At 30.1% G+C, this 23,283-nt stretch overlaps 1 protein-coding gene across 1 annotated transcript in view; it reads left to right on the plus strand.

The window, feature by feature from the left end:
* Positions 1–537: 537 nt before the first annotated feature.
* LOC142222297 (uncharacterized) overlaps positions 538–23,283 on the plus strand; it is a gene marked incomplete at its 3' end in the record, with an annotated part of 354,669 nt that continues 331,923 nt past the window's right edge. The window contains 1 exon segment of the mRNA XM_075292344.1: positions 538–1,687. Within this exon segment, the coding sequence (XP_075148459.1) occupies positions 1,453–1,687 (235 nt within the window).

The raw sequence follows: 23,283 nt of genomic DNA on the forward strand, positions 1-23,283 counted from the left end.
TATATGAAAAAATGATGCACAGTGTTGGTGAAAAAATGGTTCAATGTAGGAAAAATAATTCTCGTATGTGAATTTCATAAGGAATTAACATAAAATGACCCAAATTAAATCATCTCACCCGGCCAGCTCCTACTAAAGGCTATGGAAATGTGTAGTGGCCAACACTGAAACATGTGTATAGTTAGACTTGCGAGATTGGAATCTGGCATTTTCTTTTCAGTAACTTAATAATATCAATACCCCTAGTCTTCCTGTCCAATAAACTCGACTAAATATTGTAATAATATGCAGTATAAATAATTTGGACATTGAACCAACCTTCTACTCGCAACTGACATCTCTACTCATAGCACAATCACCTTTAGCCAGTTGTAGCAACAGCAACACCAAATGGATCTCTTTCAACGGATATCAACGAATCGACGAACCGACACGTGATGGTTATGGTCGTACTTGCAAAAATTTCCACTTTAAAGCAATGAAAAACTTAAATTGAACGTGATTTTCCTTTGTTTTTCCTTACAATTTTAGAAAATTTCTTAGAGCGATACAGTGATAAAATTCTCCAACAACAACAATGGATGTTAAATAACAATATCATGGATTTGTTAAACCCACCAGGTAACACCAAGCTTATGTAGCACAAGGGAACATTTTACCATAGGCGACGGTGTGACAGTCTGCTATCACCAGCAATCATCTTAAAAGAAAAGTAAACTTTGAGTGGGGCTAGCTGGCATCAACAGAAAAATCACAAAAACTAAAAAAGAAAATATATACACATCCAGGACAATAATAATAAAAAAACAACAAGAAAATCTCTTTAGTAAAAATATACAAAATAAACTTTGGGCTCAGCGAGATTTTTTTGGTTTTGTTCAATCTTGTGTTACATGATTGTGTTAGTCCCGCTCTCTTGGCAAAAGGATTTTTGTATTTGGTTGTTGGTGAAGGGGGTACTGAGAAGAAGAAAATTCTGAATATCCTTTCAATACCAACAAATACTCAAGTGACAATACAGACATCAAAACAGAGAGGGAGATAGAGAAGGTGAGGAGCGAAGGAGAAACAGGAAGCAAAGTAAATATTTATAAAAGGAAAACATAGTCAACATCAAGAACAACAACAAGAACTATAAGACGAGTACTAACAACATAGTCAGCAACATTGTAATCACCATAACAACAATACCAGTAACACAACCAATAACAACGACTCCATACCAGCCACATCAGCATAGCGTGGGTCCTGAAACTCAAGGATCAACTTTAACTTTAAACACCACCGTCATCATTACCCCATCAGCCATAGTGTCCTTATTTTGGACGTTGTTGTGGGTGGTGGTGAATTGTTGACGTTACCAGCATTGCTTGGGCTTTTCTTGAATTCTTTGTCACTGGCCTCGCCTACGCCGTTGCCGTTGTCGTCGCCTCTGTTGCTGTTGCTATCATCATGACCCGCTTTAAAATAAAAAACTTAAAAATTCTCTCCTGTTGCCTGAGTATATGGTTCGTTATATTTGGAGCCTTACATTTGGTCCGTTGTAGTGAATTTCCCGAACGGGAATGCTGTGATTTAACCACCACATCTACAGTAAGTCCATTGCCTGTGCCGCCTGCAGCATTACCCACAGATAAAACGTTGTCAGCGACAACAGCCGTACAGACAATATCAGTTGGCAGATCAGGTAAGTGAAAAATCAACAATGCTAGCTAGTAATTGCCATGAATGTCAGTCATATAAAGTAATAAAAAAATAGCATGCAATTTTTCATATCATATAAAGTGATTCTGTCGTTGGTTTTTCTTTTGTAAACTCCAATTGTGGATATTTAGATGACAATTGGCTTATAGGCCGGACCATGTCTTTAGAACCCACCACCATGAAATACTCCTATTTCATCACATGGTTTCCTTAATGGTATCCTTTAAACAAATCGAAGAAACTTGGATTTCCATAGGAATACATGCGAATGTGAGGAAAAGTGAAATCCCTTCAAAAAATGAAATACTGAATAGTTTTGATGAACAAAGCAGGAATAGTCGAAAATTGTCTTTCAGAATAATAAACTTTTTATCATAAATAGTCGAATACTCAAGGTGAAATGATGCGTTTTTAGCCCCTTATAAAATTTTGAAAAAGGTAAATTTTCCAAATTTTGATAAAACGACATTTTTTATTTCCGGAGGGGATGGCTCCTCGTCACCAAAATATTTTAAAACTTAGTACAGTATTCCAGTCGCTGGACCATACATTTTCGGTTTTCATACCCTCCACCCTAGGATGGGGGTATATTAACTTTGTCGTTCCGTTTGTAACACATTGAAATATTGCTCTAAGACCCCATACAGTATATATATTCTGGGTCGTGGTGAAATTCTGAGTCGATCTGAGCATGTCCGTCCGTCCGTCTGTTGAAATCACGCTAACTTTCGAACGAAACATGCTATCAACTTGAAACTTGGTACAAGTAGTTGTTATTGATGTAGGTCGGATGGTATTGCAAATGGGCCATATCGGTCCACTTTTACGTATAGCCCCCATATAAACGGACCCCAAAATTTGGCTTGCGAGGCCTCTAAGAGAAGCAAATTTCATCCGATCCGGCTGAAATTTGGTACATGGTGTTAGTATATGGTCTCTAACAACCATGCAAAAATTGGTCCACATCGGTCCATAATTATATATAGCCCCCATATAAACCGATCCCCCGATTTGGCTTGCGAGGCCCCTAAGAGAAGCAAATTTCATCCGATCCGGCTAAAACTTGGTACATGGTGTTAGTATATGGTCTCCAATGACCACGCAAAAATTGGTCCACATTGGTCAATAATTATATATAGCCCCCATATAAACCGATCCCCCGATTGAGCTTGCGGAGCCTCTAAGAGAAGCAAATTTCATTCGATCTGGCTAAAATTTGGTACATGGTGTTAGTATATGGTCTCAAATGACCATGGTCCACATTGGTGCATAATTATATATAGCCCCCATATAAACCGATCACCAGACTCTTGTGGTCCTCCAAAATTCATCTGGTTCAGTCGATATTTGGTACGTGGTTTTAATATATGGCCTCAAACACCCATGCAAAATTGTGTCCATAGTTATATATAGCCCCCATATAAACCGATCCCCAGATTTGACCTCGGGAGCCCCATGGAAGAGTAAAATTCATCCGATTCGGTTGAAATTTGGTAGGTGATGTTAGTATATGATATCCAACAACCATGCATGAATTGGTTTATATCAGTCTATAATTATATATAACCCCCATATAAACCGATCCCTAGATTTGACCTCCGGTGCCTTTTGGAGAAGCAAAATTCATCCGATCTGGTTGAAATTTGGTACGTGGTGGTAGTATATGATATTTAACAAATCGTGGTCCATATCAGTCCATAATCATATATAGCCCCGATATAAACCGATCCCGAGATTTGGTTTTGGAGCCTCTTGGAGGAGCAAATTTTATCCGAGTCAGTTGAAATTTGGTACATTGTGCTAGTATATGACCGTTAACAACCATGCCTAACTAGGTCCATATCGGTCTATAGTTATATATAGTCCTCAGATAAATCGATCCCCAATCACACAAAAATTGGTCTATATCAAGTTCATAATTGTATATAGCCCCCATATAAGCGACCCCCATATTTCAATGTTGGCTCCCTACGTACCGTGCAAAAGTCCATATCGTCTAATATATACCACGTATAGATTGTCTGATATATACCACGTATGGACTAACTCACAATTTAGAAAATGATTTAAGATACCACAACCCAATTAATTCGATTGTGGATGACAGTCTTTCGTAGAAGTTTCTACGTTATCCATGGTGGAGGGTACATAAGATTCGACCTGGCCGAACTTACGGTCATATATACTTGTATTTTTTTTTTTTTGTAAATTGTAAAAATTTTTTAATTTTTACATAAAAAAAGCTGGGAAGAGGGAGATTCCCTTCCCGTGCAAATATCAAAAAGTTAATCTCAGATTTCTTATATAGGATACATTCCTTCGGAACGAAATTTTACCCAATCGAAATTCTCCTTTTTCTTAAAGTATTTTCTATGAAAGCCAATAAACCCTAATTTATGGCAAGCGATGTCTATAATAATTATTATATACTCTCAAAGAACATTTATAAATGTCAAAAAAATCTTCGTTTATCGATTTCGTTCACCAGAAAAGAAAACTATTCTTTCCTGTAAAGGTTCGACCATATATCGCAAAATAAGATATCGTATACTTATTTCATAACCTTTCCCAAAAGCCTTGTAAAACGAAATTGGAGGAGTTTATATACATATGTATTTCGTTATCCTTTAAAAATGAAATTCTGGAAAAGGGGAGGTTCCCTTCCCCTATCAAATGTCGAAAAATCAGAAACCCTGTATAGCTTTCCTAACCTCCCCACGTTGCGAGTAAATTTCAAGTAAATATTTGAAATTTGATATTTTCACTATTTAAAACAAGTAAGGAAAGACTAAAGTCAGGCGTGGTCAACTATTTCTATTCTATGCCCTGTCCACTTTGTGGATCAACGTTTTCGATACCATCTCAAATCCTTCATGTTTGTTGGGTTCCATACATAGAGGTTTTTATTGCCAAAAATTTTTTTGACTTCTACAAAATCTCTTGGCCGCCGAGTCGTACCGCTAATTTCATTCGCCGCCGACCATTTTTTGCCAGTCGATGCCGCCGCCGAATATGTCGACTCAAATTTAGCCGCCAATTTATCAAAAATATTGATTTAAATCAGAACAAGTATATAAAGCAGTAAGTTCGGCAGGGCCGAATCTTAAGTACCCACCACCATGAATCAAATGTAATAGTTTCCTTTGAAAACTATTCGTCGTAGCGGGTTACTTGCTAATGTATAGAATTTCAGGGGGTTTTATGACAAATATTCTCCCTAGCAGATCTGTTCAACCAGTACACTTTTCAAAGATACAGTTAAAAATTCTACCTATGAAGAATAGATCAGATTCTGGATTTATAAGTACATTTTTTTTGAGTTTTAGAGGAATCATAAACATACCCTGTAAGTGTCAAGAAAATGATGAAATAACGAATTGATTTTAAATCTAAAATCTGTAGATTTTACGCCAATTATTTAAATGATAACGAGAAGTAAAATCTGACAATTTTGCATTCAGTTTCAAGCTATTTTCATGATCAGTGTGCCTTCTATACCCTCAAGAAGTGAAATCAGTCTGTATAGAGGTTCTAGAATGTAGACCCCAAATCGGAGAACCGATTTATAAGGGAGCTATATTAAAACTTGTACCAATACCCAATATATTCAGCACACCTATTTATAGTCCTAAAAACTCCAGATTTTCAACTTCAGGCAAATTGGATAAAAATTACGGATTCTAGAAGCTAAAGAAGTAAAATCGGAAAAACAGCCTATATGGGGGCTGTACTAAAACATGGACCGATAATCAACATTTTCGGCACACGTATTTGTGGTCCTAAAATACCTCTAGATTTCCAATTTCAGGCAAATTTGATAAAAACTGCGAATTTTAGAAGGCCCAGAAGTAAAATCGGTAGATCGGTTTATATGGGAGCTATATCAAAACATGGACCGATAAACAATATTTTCGGCACACGTATTTATGGTTCTAAAATACCGCTAAATTTTCAATTTCAGGCAAATTTGATAAAAACTACAAATTTTAGGACGCCAAGAAGTAAAATCGGTAGATCGGTTTATATGGGAGCTGTATCAAAACATGGACCGATTCTCACCATTTTCGGCACACATGTTTACGGTCCTAAAATACTTCCAGATTTCAAATTTCCAAATTTCGGTTTCTATAAGCCCAATACCCCAAATCGGGAGGTCGGTTTATATGGGGACCATATGGAAACCTGAACGGATATAGCCCATCTTCAAACTTGACCTGCCTGCAGACACAAGACGTGTCTGTTGAATTACTCCATGATCAAGAACATATATACTTTATATAGTCGGAAATAGATATTTCGATGTGTTACAAACGGAATGGCAAACTTATTATACCCCCATCACCATTCAATGGTTGTGGGTATAGAAAATTAGTTGCTAGCAACTAAATCTTATTAAATTTGTATATATTATATTCCGCCATGTATATATAATTGTCGTATTTTTTCAAAATTTTGAACACAACCAATCATTTTCAAGCAGCTATAATAATTTTTAAAAAATTTAGCTTAGAAAATTTGAATGAAAAGTAAATTTGTTTGTAAGATTGGATGTAAAAATAATCTCATTACCATTCGAATAACTTCAAATTGATTTTATAATGGATTAGCCGTCAAGCCGTCGCCGGAGGCAACCATTTAGTGTGAGCCGCCGCCATCAGGTCGGCTTCATTCTCTGGTTGTATTCTGACCCAAAACAGAAACTTGTGCAAAATTTGAAGTCCATTGGACTTAAACTGCGAACTAGACTTTGATTACAAAAATGTGTTCACAGACAGACGACTGGCCGGACATGCCTATATCGACTCAAGAACCGATCCTAAGCATTATTGCCAAAGACACCATGTGTCCATGTGGTCTCCTTCTGGGTGTTACAAACATATGGACTAACTTATAATACGCTCTTCGACAGTGTGGCGCATGATATAAAAAGCTTGCAAAGGAGAGTTCCCCTACCTCAATAATCAATAAAATCGGAGGACTTTTCATTCCTTTTATAAAAGTCGGCCATGGGGGTTAGGTTAGGTTAGGTTATGTGGCAGCCCGATGTATCAGGCTCACTTAGAATATTCAGTCCATTGTGATACCACATTGGTGAACTTCTCTCTTATCACTGAGTGCTGACCGATTCCATGTTAAGCTCAATGACAAAGGACCTCCTTTTTATAGCCGAGCCCGAACGGCGTTCCACATTGCAGTGAAACCAGTTAGAGAAGCTTTGAAACCCTCAGAAATGTCACCAGCATTACTGAGGTGTGGGATAATCTACAGCTGAAAAACTCTTTGGTGTTCGGTCGAAGCAGGAATCGAGCCTACGACCTTGTATATGCGAGGCGGGCATGCTAACCATTGCACCACGGTGGCTCCCGGCATGGGGGTTCCCTTCGATACAGATGGAAGCAAGGTCCTAAAAGTTTGCCCCAGACTGTTTCATGAGCAGTTGTCTAAGGGGTAGTCATACTAAGTTGTTCCAGGATGTGTCCTTTGGGATGAGTCCGAGTTTTGTCCTAAAGTGTAATTTTTCCCAGCCAATGACAAACCCATGTTAAAGTGACCGGTCCATTCCATACGCTTGGACCAGAACTGTGAGCAGGGACTAACCCTGTACCGGTTCTGGGGTTGACCCATTTTCCGTAGGGGTATTATGCCCTCATTGCATAGTGATGTAAGCTGTAAACATTAAAGAAATAATATTTTTATAATAAAATCACGTCATTTTATCATCAATAATAACAATATTTTTTTTGTTGCTCATTTATGGTTCAAGCATCATTATAGTTTTTATTATAATTAATGATAATTTGTATGACTACACTTCTCATATAATGAAGGTTAATGAATAGTTACAATAAACAAAAAACAAAAAAAAAACAACAAATAAACAATTAGTTTACACTGCATAATTTAGACAAACTCGTAAAGTTTATTACCACTAAATATAATCATAAAACCAACTGCACAAAAAAACTCTTTCTCTACAATTTTATTTAATGTAGTTTGCTTTTTCTAAATTCTTTGACAAACAAACAAACTGAATATCAAATATACCACTTTAATGAAATATTAATTATATAGTAGATTTTATGGAAAATTCTCTCTATTTGTGAAAAGCAAAATATGGTTGAAGTATTTTCATTAAATTTACTAAAATTATGTGTGGTTAACCCTTTTCCATAGGTACCACATGAAAAGGGGGAAAAATTACTTTGATATGCCTACAACAAACATTTTTGTAATTAACAATTTTATTATTCATATCATATTCCTGGAATAGATTTTATAAAATTTACTTTATATGTAAATCAATAGACATTGTAGTAGGGCAATATCTAGATAGACATAAATACAAGGGTATTAGGGTGTAACGAAAATCGAATTTGACATACATTACTCAGACAAAATTCCATTGTATGCTTAAATAACCGGTGTTAGTTAATGAAAACATGTTGTAATGGGAGCCAATGGGTAGTGCAATGGCTAGCATGCCTGCAATGCGGCATAGGTGGTGGGTTTAACCGCAGTTTCCAGTTTTTCAGGGGTGAATTATACCCCCTCAGTAATATTGATGACATTTGTGAGTATTTTATAGCTTCTCTAAGTAGTAAGTGAAACGTCGTTAGGACTCGGCTATAAAAAGGAGGTCCCTTGTTATACCCTCCACCATGGGGGGGTATAATAACTTTGTCATTCCGTTTGTAACACATCGAAATATTGCTCTAAGACCCCATAAAGTATATATATTCTAGGTCGTGGTGATATTCTGAATGGATATAGCTACGTCCGTCCGTCTGTTGAAATCACGCTAACTTCCGAACGAAATAAGCTATCTACTTGAAACTTGGCACATGTTGTTGTTGTTATCGATGTAGGTTAGGTTAGGTTAGGTTAGGTGGCAGCCCGATATATCAGGAACTTCTCTCTTATCACTGAGTGCTGCCCGGTTCCATGTTAAGCTCAATGACAAGGGACCTCCTTTTTATAGCCGAGTCCGAACGGCGTTCCACATTGCAGTGAAACCAATTAGAGAAGCTTTGAAACCCTCAGAAATGTCACCAGCATTACTGAGGTGGGATAATTCACCGGATAATTCGGTCGAAGCAGGAATCGAACCCACGATCTTGTGTCTGCAAGGCGCTAACCATTACGGTGGCTCGATGTAGGTCGGATGGTATTGCAACTGGGCCATATCAAACAACTTTCAAGTAGAGCCCCCATATAAACCGACCCCTAGATTTGGATTGTGGAACCTCAAGTATAGCCCCCATATAAACCGACCCCTAGATTTGGATTGTAGCACATGTTGTTGTTGTTATCAATGTAGGTCGGATGGTATTGCAAATGGCCCATTTGCAATACCATCCGACCATCAGACCACTTTCAAGTGTAGCCCCCCATATAAACCGACCCCTAGATTTGGATTGTGGGGCCTCAACCGATCCGGTTGAAGGTTGGTACGTGGTGTAAGTATATTGTCTCTAACAACCATGCAAACAAATTATCCATATCGGTCCATAATTATATATAGCCCCCAAATAAACCTATCCCCAGATTTAAAAAAAATGTCTATAGAATAAAATATTGACAAAATTTTCTATAGAAATAACATTTTGACAAAATTTTCCATAGAAATAAAAATTTGACAACATTTTCTATAAAAATAAATTTTTGACAAAACTTTCTATAGAAATAACATTTTGACAAAATTTTCTATAGAATTAAATTTTGACTTTTCTATAGATATACAATTTTCTATAGAAATAAAATTTTGACAAAATTTTCTATAGAAATACAATTTTGACAAAATTGTCTATTGGAATAAAATTTTGACAAAATTTTCAATAGAAATAAAATTTTGACAAAATTGTCTATAGAAATAAAATTTTGACAAAATTTTCTATAGAAATAAAATTTTATTTATCGTTTTGATCTCAGCTTAAAAACCATTGCGTTGACTAAACTACAAGACTAGCTTAACCAACAGAGGAAAAGAATGTTTGTCATATTTATTTGGAAGCACGTTTCGGAATTACCACATTCCTCATCAGCATCCTCTACTTGCAGCAAAACTATAAACCAATTTTCAGAACAAATTCTGGTAGTTTATCAAACCCAAAGTGAACCACACTTGAACCTTCCGAAAAAGGTCTGTGATAGTGGACTTTTGCCGAAATAAATCTTTGTACAAACATTTTCTTTCTTTTTTCTAAAGAAATAAAATTTTGACAAAATTTTCTATGGAAATAAAATTTTGATAAAATTTTCTATAGAAATAAAATGTTGACAACATTTTCTATAGAAATAAAAATTTGACAAAACTTTCTATAGAAACAAAATGTTTACAAAATTTTCTCCGGAAATAAAATTTTGAAAAAATGTTCTATATTTAGGAATAAAATTTTGAAAAAAATTTCTATAGAAATAAAATTTTGACAAAATTTTCTATAGGAAAAATTTTTCAATAGAAGTAAAATTTTGACACAATTTTCAATAGAAATAAAATTTTGACAAAATCTTCTATAAAAATAAAATTTTGACAAAATTTTCTATAGAAATAAAATTTTGACAAAATTTTCTATAGAAATAAAATTTTGACAAAATTTTCTATAGAAATAAAATGTTGACAAAACTTTCTTTTGGAAAGTTTTCTATTGAAATTTTTCTATAGAAACAAAGGTTTCTATAGAAATAAAATTTTGACAAAATTTTCTATACACTCTTAGATAAATATGTTTTTCATATGTTCCGATATAAACAAAATGTGTTTCGGGCACAATTTTAAAACACAATATATTTAAGTGCAAACAAGGAATGTTCCTAAACTAACACTAAATGTTTGGGACATCTATGTTAATATGTTAGAATATATTATGTTTGGGGCATGAATGTTTCATAAAAATCATATGTGTGAATGCAAACATATATAAATTTACAAATTTCGACTAAACATACATATGTTGTGATATTTTATTCAAAGCGACAGAGAGAGTATAGAGAAAGAAATAGAGATGGAAACCGGGAGAGTTGACGGGAGAGTCCACGTGGCAAACAAATGTATGTTTCTGTTAAATAATGTTATGTTTGCATGGGCTCGTGGGCGCTGCAAACTATGCTATATAAATGTAACTTATAACGATAATTATCTACTGGTGACTATAACAGCTACGTAGTCCAGTGGGTAGTTTGTTGGCTTACAAACTGTATAGTCCTCGGTTCGATTCTCCGTGCAGGCGAAAGGTAAAATTTAAACAAATTTATAAAAGTGAATAATTTCTTCAACATTATTTGTATTACAGAAAAAGGTGCCAAGAACTAAAATATTTCGAGGAAGTGAAAATTACGAGTATGTTAGGCAATGAGCACAATCGTCTTTGGGAAAAATTCTTCCAAGCATATAATATTTTTGGGCTCAAAATGCTTCCAAACATATGATATGTTCACATAAAACAAACATATTAATGTTTCGGCAGTATCCAATAATATATGTGCTTCCTGCAAAATATGTTTGGAACATATGTTAAAGAAGCGATTTTTTTTTGAGGGTGTAGAAATAAAATTTTGACAAAATTTTCTATAGGAATAAAATAGATTTTCAATAGAAGTAAAATTTTGACAAAATTGTCTACAAAAATAAAATTTTGACAAAATTTTCTATAGAAATACAATTTTCACAAAATTTTCTATAGAAATAAATTTTCTACAGAAATTCTACAGAAATAAGGGAGCCACCGTGGTGCAATGATTAGCATGCCCGCCTTGCATACACAAGGTCGTGGGTTCGATTCCTGCTTCGACCGAACACCAAAAAGTTTTTCAGCGGTGGATTATCCCACCTCAGTAATGCTGGTGACATTTCTGAGGGTTTCAAAGCTTCTCTAAGTGGTTTCACTGCAATGTGGAACTCAGTGATAAGAGAGAAGTTCACCAATGTGGTATCACAATGGACTAAATAGTCTAAGTGAACCTGATACATTGGGCTGCCACCTAACCTAACCTAACCTAACAGAAATAATATTTTGATATACTTCTAAATACGTGTTTTTAAGTTGGTAGACTATTTGTGGCACGAGTGGCAAATGTGCTGGGGACCCACAAACAAGCAAATTTAAAGGAAAAACGGATAACTGGTGTGAAGTTTATACGCACTAGCATCCATTTTATTATTAATGATCTTCCCTCGGTCTGGTCATATTTTTAAAATTGTTCCACACTATATTCTGTTTTTTGTCAGCCACATTGTACCACCCTATTGTATATGATTGCAAATATTTTAATGGGAAATTCTCTATTCTAATGGAACCACACCGGTCCTGTGAAGTAGAATATATTGAACTAGTGAAAGCAATGGCCCTTACTATCTATACATGGTCTTTGGAAAATTTGCGTTTTTCCTACGTTTGAATTCCACCCACCTCATATGAAGATGTAATGGGAACACACATGTTTAAAGTCCATACAACCATTTGTACACATTTCCAATGAAATGAAACCTACGAACGAGAGTATATTAAAGTAATTGAGAGTCTAACTCTTTTTATAGAAGCAGATGTTAAGAAATTTTCTATGATTCTTAGAAATTCTTAACTATCTCATAGAGAAGAAGGGTAAGCGTAAGTGAACAGAAAGCAATTGAAGTTGACAGGCCAACTGTCACATTGAAGTAAACTATAGGTATTGTTTCCATGCTCATGAATGACCAACACATATGGCTAACTGGAAAATATCTGGTTAGTGGCCACAAGCTAGAGAATAATTGAAACTACCCAATAATTAAAGGGACATTATAGTTCTTTCCTCCTCTAGAATGTGATGATGGGTCTTTGATTATCGTGAAATAATTAAAAATTTATTCGATCCAACTAATTGTAATACATGGCTATATATACGAGGGTTGCCTTTTATAAACCGGGCTCAGAAAAAAACACAAATCATCGTTCTTTAATGTATATTTTTACCATTTTTAAATTAAATAAATAATCTTTAAATTTTAAAATGTATATATATACGTCCGTAAGTTCGGCCAGGCCGAATCTTATGTACCTTCCACCATGGATTGCGTAGAAACTTCTACCAAAGACTGTCTTCTACAATCGAATTACTTAGGTTGCTTTAACACTTGCCGATGACAAGGTATCTTAAAACTTCTTCTAAATTGTAAGTTAGTCCTTACGGGGCATGTATTAAACAAAAAAGCAGATTAAAAACGTATATAATTCAGTTTGAAAAATTTTCTATAGATATAAAATTTTGATAAAATTTTCCATAGATATAACATTTTGACATAATTTCCTATATGAATAAACTTTTGACAAATTTTTTTATAAAAATAAAAAATTGACAAAATTTTCTATAGAAATAAAATTTTGTCAAAATTTTCGGTAGAAATAAAATGTTGACAAAATTTTCTGTAGAAATAAAATTTTGACAAAGATTTCTACGGAAATAAAATTTTGACAAAATTTTCTATAGAAATAAAATTTTGATAAAATTTTCTATAGAAATAAAATTTTGACAAAATGATCTATAAAAATAAAATTTTGCGAAAATTATTTATAAAAATGCAATTGTGAAAAAATTATCTATAGGAATAAAATTTTGACAAGATGTTCTATAGAAACAAAATTTTCTATAGAAATACAATTTTGACAAAATGTTCTATAGAATTAAAATTTTGACAAAATTTTTTATCGAAATAAAATGTTGATAAAATTTTCTATAAAAGTAAAATTTTGACAAAATTATGTACAGAAATAAAATTTTGACAAAATTTTCTATAGAAATAAAATGTTGACAAAATTTTCTATAGAAATAAAATTTTGAGAATATTTTCTATAGAAATAAAATTCTCACAAAATTTTCTATAAAATTTAAAAATTACAAAATTTTCCATAGAATTGAAATTTTGACAAACTTTTCTATAGAAATAAAATTTTGACAACATTTTCTATAGAAATAAAATTTTGACAAAATTTTCTATAGAAATAAAATTTTAAAAAAATTTTCTATAGAAATACAATTTTGACAAAATTTTCTATAAAAATAAAATTTTGAAATTTTTTTTTATAGAAATAAAATTTTGACAAAATTTTCTATAGAAATAAAATTTTGACAAAATTTTCTATAGAAATAAAATTTTGATAAAATTTTCTATAGAAATAAAATTTTGACAAAATTTTCTATAGAAATAAAATTTTGAAAAAAATTTTAATAGAAATAAAATTTTGATAAAATTTTCTATAGAAATACAATTTTGACAAAATTTTCTATAGAAATAAAATTTTGACAAAATTTTTACATATAAATAAAATTTTGACAAAATGTTCTATAAAAATAAAATTTTGACAAAACTATTTATAAAAATTCAATTTTGCAACAATTATATATAGAAATAAAATTTTGACAAAATTTTGTATAGAAACAAAATTTAACAAAATTTTCTATAGAAAAAAAAATTTACAAAATTTTCTATAAAAAGAAAATTGTGACAACATTTTTTATAGAAAGAAAATTTTGACAAAATTTTCTATAGCAATAAAATTTTGACAAAATTTTCTATAGAAATAAGATTGACAAAATTATCTATATAAATAAAATTTTGACAAAATTATCTATAGAAATAAAATGTTGATAAAATTCTCTATAGAAATAAAATTTTGACAAAATTTTCTATAGAAATAAAATGTTGATAACATTTTCTACAGAAATAAAATTTTGACAAAATTATCTATAGAAATAAAATTTTGAGAATATTTTCTATAGAAATAAAATTCTCACAAAATTTCCTATAAAATTTAAAAATGACAAAATTTTCCATAGAATTGAAATTTTGACAAACTTTTCTATAGAAATAAAATTTTGACAACATTTTCTATAGAAATAAAATTTTGACAAAATTTTCTATAGAAATAACATTTTGATAAAATTTTCTATAGAAATACAATTTTGACAAAATTTTCTATAAAAATAAAATTTTGAAATTTTTTTTTATAGAAATAAAATTTTGAAATTTTTTTTTATAGAAATAAAATTTTGACAAAATTTTCTATAGGAATACAATTTTTAAAAAATTTTCTATAGAAATAAAATTTTGATAAAATTTTCTATAGAAATAAAATTTTGATAAAATTTTCTATAGAAATAAAATTTTGACAAAATTTTCTATAGAAATAAAATTTTGAAAAAATTTTCTATAGAAATAAAATTTTGATAAAATTTTCTATAGAAATACAATTTTGACAAAATTTTCTATAGAAATAAAATTTTGACAAAATTTTCACATATAAATAAAATTTTGACAAAATGTTCTATAAAAATAAAATTTTGACAAAACTATTTATAAAAATTCAATTTTGCAACAATTATATATAGAAATAAAATTTTGACAAAATTTTGTATAGAAACAAAATTTAACAAAATTTTCTATAGAAAAAAAAAATTACAAAATTTTCTATAAAAAGAAAATTGTGACAACATTTTTTATAGAAAGAAAATTTTGACAAAATTTTCTATAGCAATAAAATTTTGACAAAATTTTCTATAGAAATAAAATTGACAAAATTATCTATATAAATAAAATTTTGACAAAATTATCTATAGAAATAAAGTGTTGATAAAATTCTCTATAGAAATAAAATTTTGACAAAATTTTCTATAGAAATAAAATGTTGATAACATTTTCTACAGAAATAAAATTTTGACAAAATTATCTATAGAAATAAAATTTTGCCAAATTTTCTGTACGTATAAAATTTTGACAAAAATTTCTGTAGAAATAAAATTTTGACAAAATTTTCTATAGAAATAAAATGTTGACAAAATTTTCTATAGAAACTATATATAACTATAGACCGATATGGATCAATTTTGGCATGGTTGTTAGCGGCCATATACTAGCGCAATGTACCAAATTTCAACCTGATCGGGTGAATTTTGCTCGTCCAAAATGCCTCGTAGGTCAAATCTGGGGATCGATTTATATGGGGGCTATATATAATTATGGACCGATATGGACCAATTTTTGCATGGTTGTTATAGACCATATATTAACACGACGCACCAAATTTCAACCGGACCGGATAAATTTTGCTCTTCCGAAAGGCTTCGGAGTACGAATCTGGGGTTCGGTTTATATGGGGGCTACATATAATTATGAACCGATATGGACCAATTTTGGCATGGTTTTTAGAGACCATATACTAAAACCACGTACCAAGTTTCAACCGGATGAGATGAAATTTGCTTCTCTAAGAGGCTTCGCAAGCCAAATCTGGGGGTCAGTTTATATGGGGGCTATACATAAATTTGGTCCAATATGGCCCATTTGCAATACCATCCGACCTACATCAATAACAACTACTTAATTCAAGTTTCAAGTTTCGTTCGGAATTTAGCGTGATGTCAACAGACGGACGGACGGATTTTCACCACGACAAAGTAAACAAATTTTAAATTTTGAAATAAACACAAAAAGAGCATTTTGTATGCAAATAGTTTTTCTTTTTTGTAATCTATAATTTTCATGTGTAACAGAACTCCAACTCTTGAGTGTATGACGTTATTGATTAAACACTCAAATGTCGGGTCTGGTTTACCGACTGACTGACTGCATAACTTGACCAAATGACGTACTGAGTGCATATTATACAAATCGATCCTTTTCGAATATTCTCTGTGTATTTGTGTTGGTAATGACCACAAGTCCATTTCGATTGATTGTTATTTGCTCATAGGTAAGTGAGTTTGAGAGTGTGTGTGTGTGTCTGTGTTTTATTGCAGTTACCCACTTTAACGAGTACCCGTTTTTATGTGTGAGTTTCAACCATGTGTTACGGTGAATCAAAAAAAGAGTGCAAGCGGAAAAGATGAGGAAATTTCTCTTTCATATATAAGTGGAAAATTAACTTCGAAGTGGTCATGTGCACAATATTGAATGGATATTTACTTGGACGACCAACATGTCAAGGGGACAATTGGGGGGCGATGACGAAAACCAACGCCATGGAATCACATATACCAATGTATGGAGTTATATACGATATATTGCGTATAGATGCCGCAGTCTTTGGCAAGTTAGTATACTTAGGGTCAGTCCTAAAGAGGAGAAGACAAAAAAAATGCAATAAAATAAAACGGAAATGAACTTAACTTGAGGGATATTTCAACATGAGCACGTAATCATTTTTCCGTTTAGCATTGCAGTAATGTAGGTAGATTCCACATAGACATTTTACACTCCCTACAATCTGTCTTTTGTGGAAGGTGATATTCAATTCAAAAAGCAATTTTGTAGGGGCTGGAAGATATTGTTTAAATAGCTGCATAAAAATTTCGATTTCGATGTGAGACCAGAATATAGAGTTTAAAGGACAATAGAAAGAGCATTTTGCAATATTTCTTTGTATAAATTGTGTGGGCACCAACGCTAAAATATTCATGCTGGTCTCATTAATGCGTAAGGTTGTCTCAATCTCACAATAAACCACATGACGACCTTGCAATATCAGTTGGCGTTAAGCATCAATGGCCTCCGGAACAAACAATGATTTTGTAAGATTTTCACGAAATTCGCCTTGCAGTAAAGTACGATCTCTGTTGAATTCACAATGCCATCGATAAATACTGGCCCTTTACGAAGCTTCACCGCCAAAATTTGAATTAAGTTCATCTATACACTGTTGTTGAGTTAATCCATTTCGAAAATTGGACGAAAGTTTGCACGAAAATGTTCACCAACTTTTTCCATTTTTTAGGCGAGTTGAATCATTTAAGTTGCTGCAAACAACGCGAATAGTGCTAGTATGACAATACATTCTTGGCACATATAACCTCAAAAATTTAAAGCTTTACGATAGAGCTTGCAACACTAGCATTTCCCAAACCCGAAATATAAAAGACAACCCTTATATTCGTGTGAGAGAATGATATGCCAGTTCCAGAAGATTGATAATTGAATTTATTATTTAACGAAACTCATATTTTTGCGGATAGTGTTTTGCTATAGCCAGAAAAGTTTAATCAATTTTCTTACAAAAATATATTTTACAAAAAATCCGATTCTCAATTCTGAAACAGTTGATGACTGGCGATGAGAATTGAGGCTGTGAGCAAGAGGAGGCGATGATCAAACCAGGATTGATGGTCAGGTAGATTTTACTGAAGTAATTAATTGTGTCAAAGCGACAAGCGTTGGCAAATATAAGAGGAACTTTGTGCAATCAGAACCATGCCAGATCAAACATATCAATGGAGTATTATCAGAACTCCGGGCCCTTGGTTGGGAAGTTATTTTGTATCCAACATATAGCACTGGTTAAAATATTACTGTATCTGCCTATGTTTCTGTCTTGACTGAACGGATTTTATAGACAATTTTGTCAAAATTTTATTTCTATTAAAAGTTTTGCAAAACTTTTTATTTCTATAGAAAATTTTATTTTATGTGTCAAAAATGTATATCTATTTATTTTATTTTATTTATAGCAAATTATGTAAAAATTTTTATTTCTATAGAAAATTTTGTCAAAATTTTATTTCTATAGAAAGATTTACCAAATTTAATTTCTATAGAAAATTTTATTTTATGTGTCAAAATTTTATAGATATAAAACATTTTGTCAAAATGATATTTTTGTCTAAATTTTATTTCTATAGAAAATTTCTCAAAACTTTATATTTGTAAAAAAAAATTATTTCTATAAAAAAATTGGTCAAAATTTTGAAAATTTTTACAAAATTGTATATCTTTAGAAATTTGGTCAAAATTTTATTCTTATAGAAAATTTTGTCAAAATGTTATTTTTATAGAAAATTTTGTCAAACTTTTATTTCTATAGACATTTTTTGCAAAATTTTATTTCTATAGAAAATGTTGTCAACATTTTATTTCTATAGAAAATTTTGTCAAAATTTTATTTGTATAGAACATTTTTTCAAAACTTTATTTCTATAGAAAATTTTTGCAAAATTTTATTTCTATAGAAAATTTTTGCAAAATTTTATTTCTATAGAAAATTTTGTCAAAATTTTATTTCTATAGAAAATTTTGTCAAAATTTTATTTCTATAGAAAATTTTGTCAAAATTTTATTTCTATAGAAAATTTTGTCAAAATTTTATTTCTATAGAAAATTTTGTCAAAATTTTATTTCTACAGAAAATTTTGTCAGAATTTTATTTCTATAGAAAATTTTTGCAAAATTTTATTTCTATAGGAAATGTTGTCAAAATTTTATTTCGATAGAAAATTTTGTCAAAATTTTGTTTCTGTAGAAAATTTTGTCAAAATTTTATTTCTGTAGAAAATTTTATCACAATTTTATTTCTATAGAAAATTTTTTTCAAAATTTTATTTCTATGGGAAATTTTGTCAAAATTTTATTTGTATAGAAAATTTTGTCAAAATTTTATTTCTATAGAAAATTTTGTCAAAATTTTATTTCTGTAGAAAATTCTGTCAAAATTTTATTTCTATAGAAAATTTTGTCAAAATTGTATTTCAATAAAATATTTTGTCAAAATTTTATTTCTAGAAAATTTTGTCAAAATTTTATTTCTATAGAAAATTTTTTCAAAATTTTATTTTTATAAAAAATTTTGTCAAAATTTTACTTCTATAAAAAATTTCGCCAAAATTTTATTTCTATGGAAAATTTTGTCAAAATGTTATTTCTGTAGAAAATTTTGTCAAAATTTTATTTGTATAGAAAATTTTTCAAAATTTTATTTCTATAGAAAATTTTTTCAAAATTTGTTTTCTATACAAAATTTTTTTCAAAATTTGTTTTCTATAGAAAATTTTGTCAAAATTTTATTTCTATAGAAAATTTTGTCAAAATTTTATTCCTATAGAATTTTTTTTTACACATTTTATTTGTATAGAAAATTTGTCAAAATTTTATTTCTATAGCAAATTTTTTCAAAATTTTATTTCTATAGAAAATTTTGTCAAAATTTTATTTCTATAGAAAATTTTGTCAAAATTTTATTTCTATAGAAAATTTTTTCAAAATTTTATTCTTATAAAAAATGTTGTCAAAATTTTACTTCTGTAAAAAATTTCGCCAAAATTTTATTTCTATGGAAAATTTTGTCAGAATTTTACTTCTATAAAAAATTTCGCCAAAAATTTTATTTCAGTAGAAAATTCCGTCAAAATGTTATTTCCCAAGAAAATTTTATCAAAATTTTATCAAATTATTTCTATAGAAAATTTTGTCAATTGTTTATTTCTATAGAAAATTTGATAAACATTTTATTTCTACCGAAAATTTTGTCAAAATTTTATTTCTATAAAAAATTTTATCAAAACTCTATTTCTATACAAAAATTTATCAAGATTGTATCTCTATAGAAAATTTTGTCAAATTTTTAGTTCTATAGAGAATTTTGTTAAAATTTTATTTCTATAGAAAATTTTTTAAAATTTTATTTCTATAGAAAATTTTGTCAAAATTTTTTTTGTATAGAACATTTTTTCAAAATTTTATTTCTATAGAAAATTTTTTCAAAATTTTATTTCTATCGAAAACTTTGTCACAATTTTATTTTATAGAAAATTTTGTCACAATTTTATTTTATAGAAAATTTTGTCAACATTTTATTTCTTTAGAAAATTTTGTCAAAATTTTTCTTCTATAGAAAATTTGGCAAAATTTTTCTTCTATAGAAAATTTTTCAAAATTTTATTTCTATAGAAAATTTTTCAAAATATTATTTCTTTGGAAAATTTTGTCAACATTTTATTTCTATAGAAAATTTTGTCAAAATTGTATTTCTATAGAAATTTTTTTTTCGAAATTTGTCTTCTATAGAAAATTTTGTCAAAGTTTTATTTCTGTAGAAATTTTTGTCAAAATTTTATTTCTGTAGAAAATTTTGTAAAAATTTTTTTATATAGAAAATTTTGTCAAAATTTTATTTCTATCGAAAATTTTGTCAAAATTTTATTTCTATCGAAAATATTGTCAAAATTTTATTTCTATAGCAAATTTTTTTCAAATTTTATTTCTATTGAAAATACAAAAATCTACCAAAACATCAGTAGTTCTACCAGTCTATTAAACAGTAGAAATTCTGCCAACTGTGGCAACCAACGCATCGCTTGTTCACGCTGCGCTGCAAACGCGGCAAAAGACATGACCAATCCAATACGCTTCCGGATTTCGGAACTGTTTGGTTTGTGACTGATTTTCTAAAATCAGTGTTCTGTTCGACAATGTGCACATCTAGTCGCCGTGTGTTCTCGTCCGTTGGAACAGGGTCCTCGATAATGAGCAACAGTAATATGGACGAGATTATGCAGCCCTATCTTACTCCAGTCACAACATGGAACGAGTGGGATGATTTTCCTTTATCCAGAACATATCAGTTTGCACCATTGTAACTTTTTTTAAAAGGCTTATTAGCTTTGGCAAAAAGCCTCTTTAGTGAAATGAATTCCAAATTCAGTCATGGTTAATACTATTGAAGGCCTTTTCAAAATCTTTGAAAAGTAGATGTAGTTCAGATTGTAGTTCGACACTTTGGATGGTATTTCTATGACCAGCATATGAGCATATGATGAGAATAATTTCAGCAATTGTTGTTGCAATTGTCGGTAGTACATAGAAGCCTCCGCCAATTTCATATTATTTTTCCCTTCTTGGCAATTTCAACATCTTTCCATTTCGCTTGGAAAAACCCTTTCCATTCGCTTGGAAAAACCCTTTGCTTTCAGACTTCAGTTATCAAAGGCAGGAGGAATTCAGTACCAAGATTTACATGGGCTTTGAAAAATTCGGCGGGTTTGTTTGGAAAGTATGGACTTTTTGTGATATATGTTGACTCTTTTACAGAAAGTGAAAACAATTTAATAAAGACTAAGTAATTTATTTGTCTGAATCTTATGGCTAAATACCTTATCTCTCATCTATTTTTCACTTCCAAGTGGTTAACTTACTCTCATCAGTTTTTTTTTTTAATTATTCGATTTTATAAATTTTGTTTAATATCATAATTGATAATGATCCTATATTTTTCAATAAATAAATACATTTTGTAAAATAGACCTTATGTCCACACTGCAAGTTAGACAAATTTTCCGAAGGGGAAATATTTTCTATTAGAGCAAATAAATCCGAATTAATGACAAGATTTGCAATGTTTCTCTCTAATATTGTTTTATTTTCTTTCAAGAAATTTTTTTTATGGTCAAACAAAAATTCCTTTTTCGAGATATACATTCCTCAGAAAAGAAGACTATTCTCTCAGTGTAGTGATGTCGAGCAATAAAAAGTTTATATGGCAATTACCAACACTCTTTACTTCAACCCCATTAATATTCCCTTTCTACCTCTTGACAAAGGGAATATTTTTAAAGCAATTGCAAATACAGCGTTTTTACAGGACACTTATTGACAAGTCGAAGTCATTATAATTCCATAGATATTACTTACCCCACACTCAATACATACTGTATATACAGGCAATTTCCTTCAATATTCTCAATTATAGTTATTTTTACTTTAAATGTACAATGAATGTGAGAAATATGGTTAATATTACTTAAATTTCTAGGAAATTTCAAATAGAGCTCCATAAGAAATATGAACCTCTATTATTTTACGAAAAGTCTAGTGCTGGTAGAGTAAGTTGAGATGATAGGCTTTAGTTGGACGTCATAGTAATTTTTAATGGGCTATTGGTTGTTTTTCCTATTAAATATTTATGTCCTTGCCTTCTATCCTCCAGCAATTTGAAAGGCTTTTGAGCTAACAATATATACTCGCTTTTAAGTTTTTTTTCAGTAATTTTTGTAGCAATAAATTGTTGTTTGATTGAACTTCTTGTCTATGGAATGACTTGACATTTTAAATGTGATAATAATTTGACAAGAAAATGCAATTTGTGAATATTTGAAATACAAGGTTGTTTTCAATTTCTTTCGATACTGGCCTTCTTACATAAATAATTTTTTATAGAAATAATATAATGACAAAATTGTCTATAAAATTAAATTTTAACTAACTTTTTAAAAGAAATAAAAATTTTACAATTTTGTTTTCAGAGAAATAAAATTTTGGCAATAGTTTTTAAAGAATTAAAATTTTGACAAAAATTTTTATAGAAATAAATTTGGAAAAAAATTCAATAGAAATAAAATTTTTACTAAATTTTATAGAAAAATCAAATGTTGACAAAATTTTCTATAGACATAAAATTTTGACTAAATTTTCAATAGAACAAACATTTTGACAAATTTTTCTACAGAAATAAAATGTTGACAAAATTTTCTACAGAAATAAAATGTTGACAAAATTTTCTACAGCAATAAAATGTTGACAAAATTTTCTATAGAAATAAAATGTTGACGAAATTTTCTATAGAAATAAAATGTTGACAAAATTTTCTATAGAAATAAAATGTTGACAAAATTTTCTACAGAAATAAAATGTTGACAAAATTTTCTACAGCAATAAAATGTTGACAAAATTTTCTATAGAAATAAAATGTTGACGAAATTTTCTATAGAATAAAGTTTAGACAAAATTTTCTATGGAAATAAAATTTTGACAAAATTTTCTATAGAAATAAATTTTGGAAAAAAATA

The sequence above is a fragment of the Haematobia irritans genome, chromosome 1 (genome assembly GCF_050003625.1).
Source record: "Haematobia irritans isolate KBUSLIRL chromosome 1, ASM5000362v1, whole genome shotgun sequence".
Lineage (NCBI taxonomy): Eukaryota > Metazoa > Arthropoda > Insecta > Diptera > Muscidae > Haematobia > Haematobia irritans.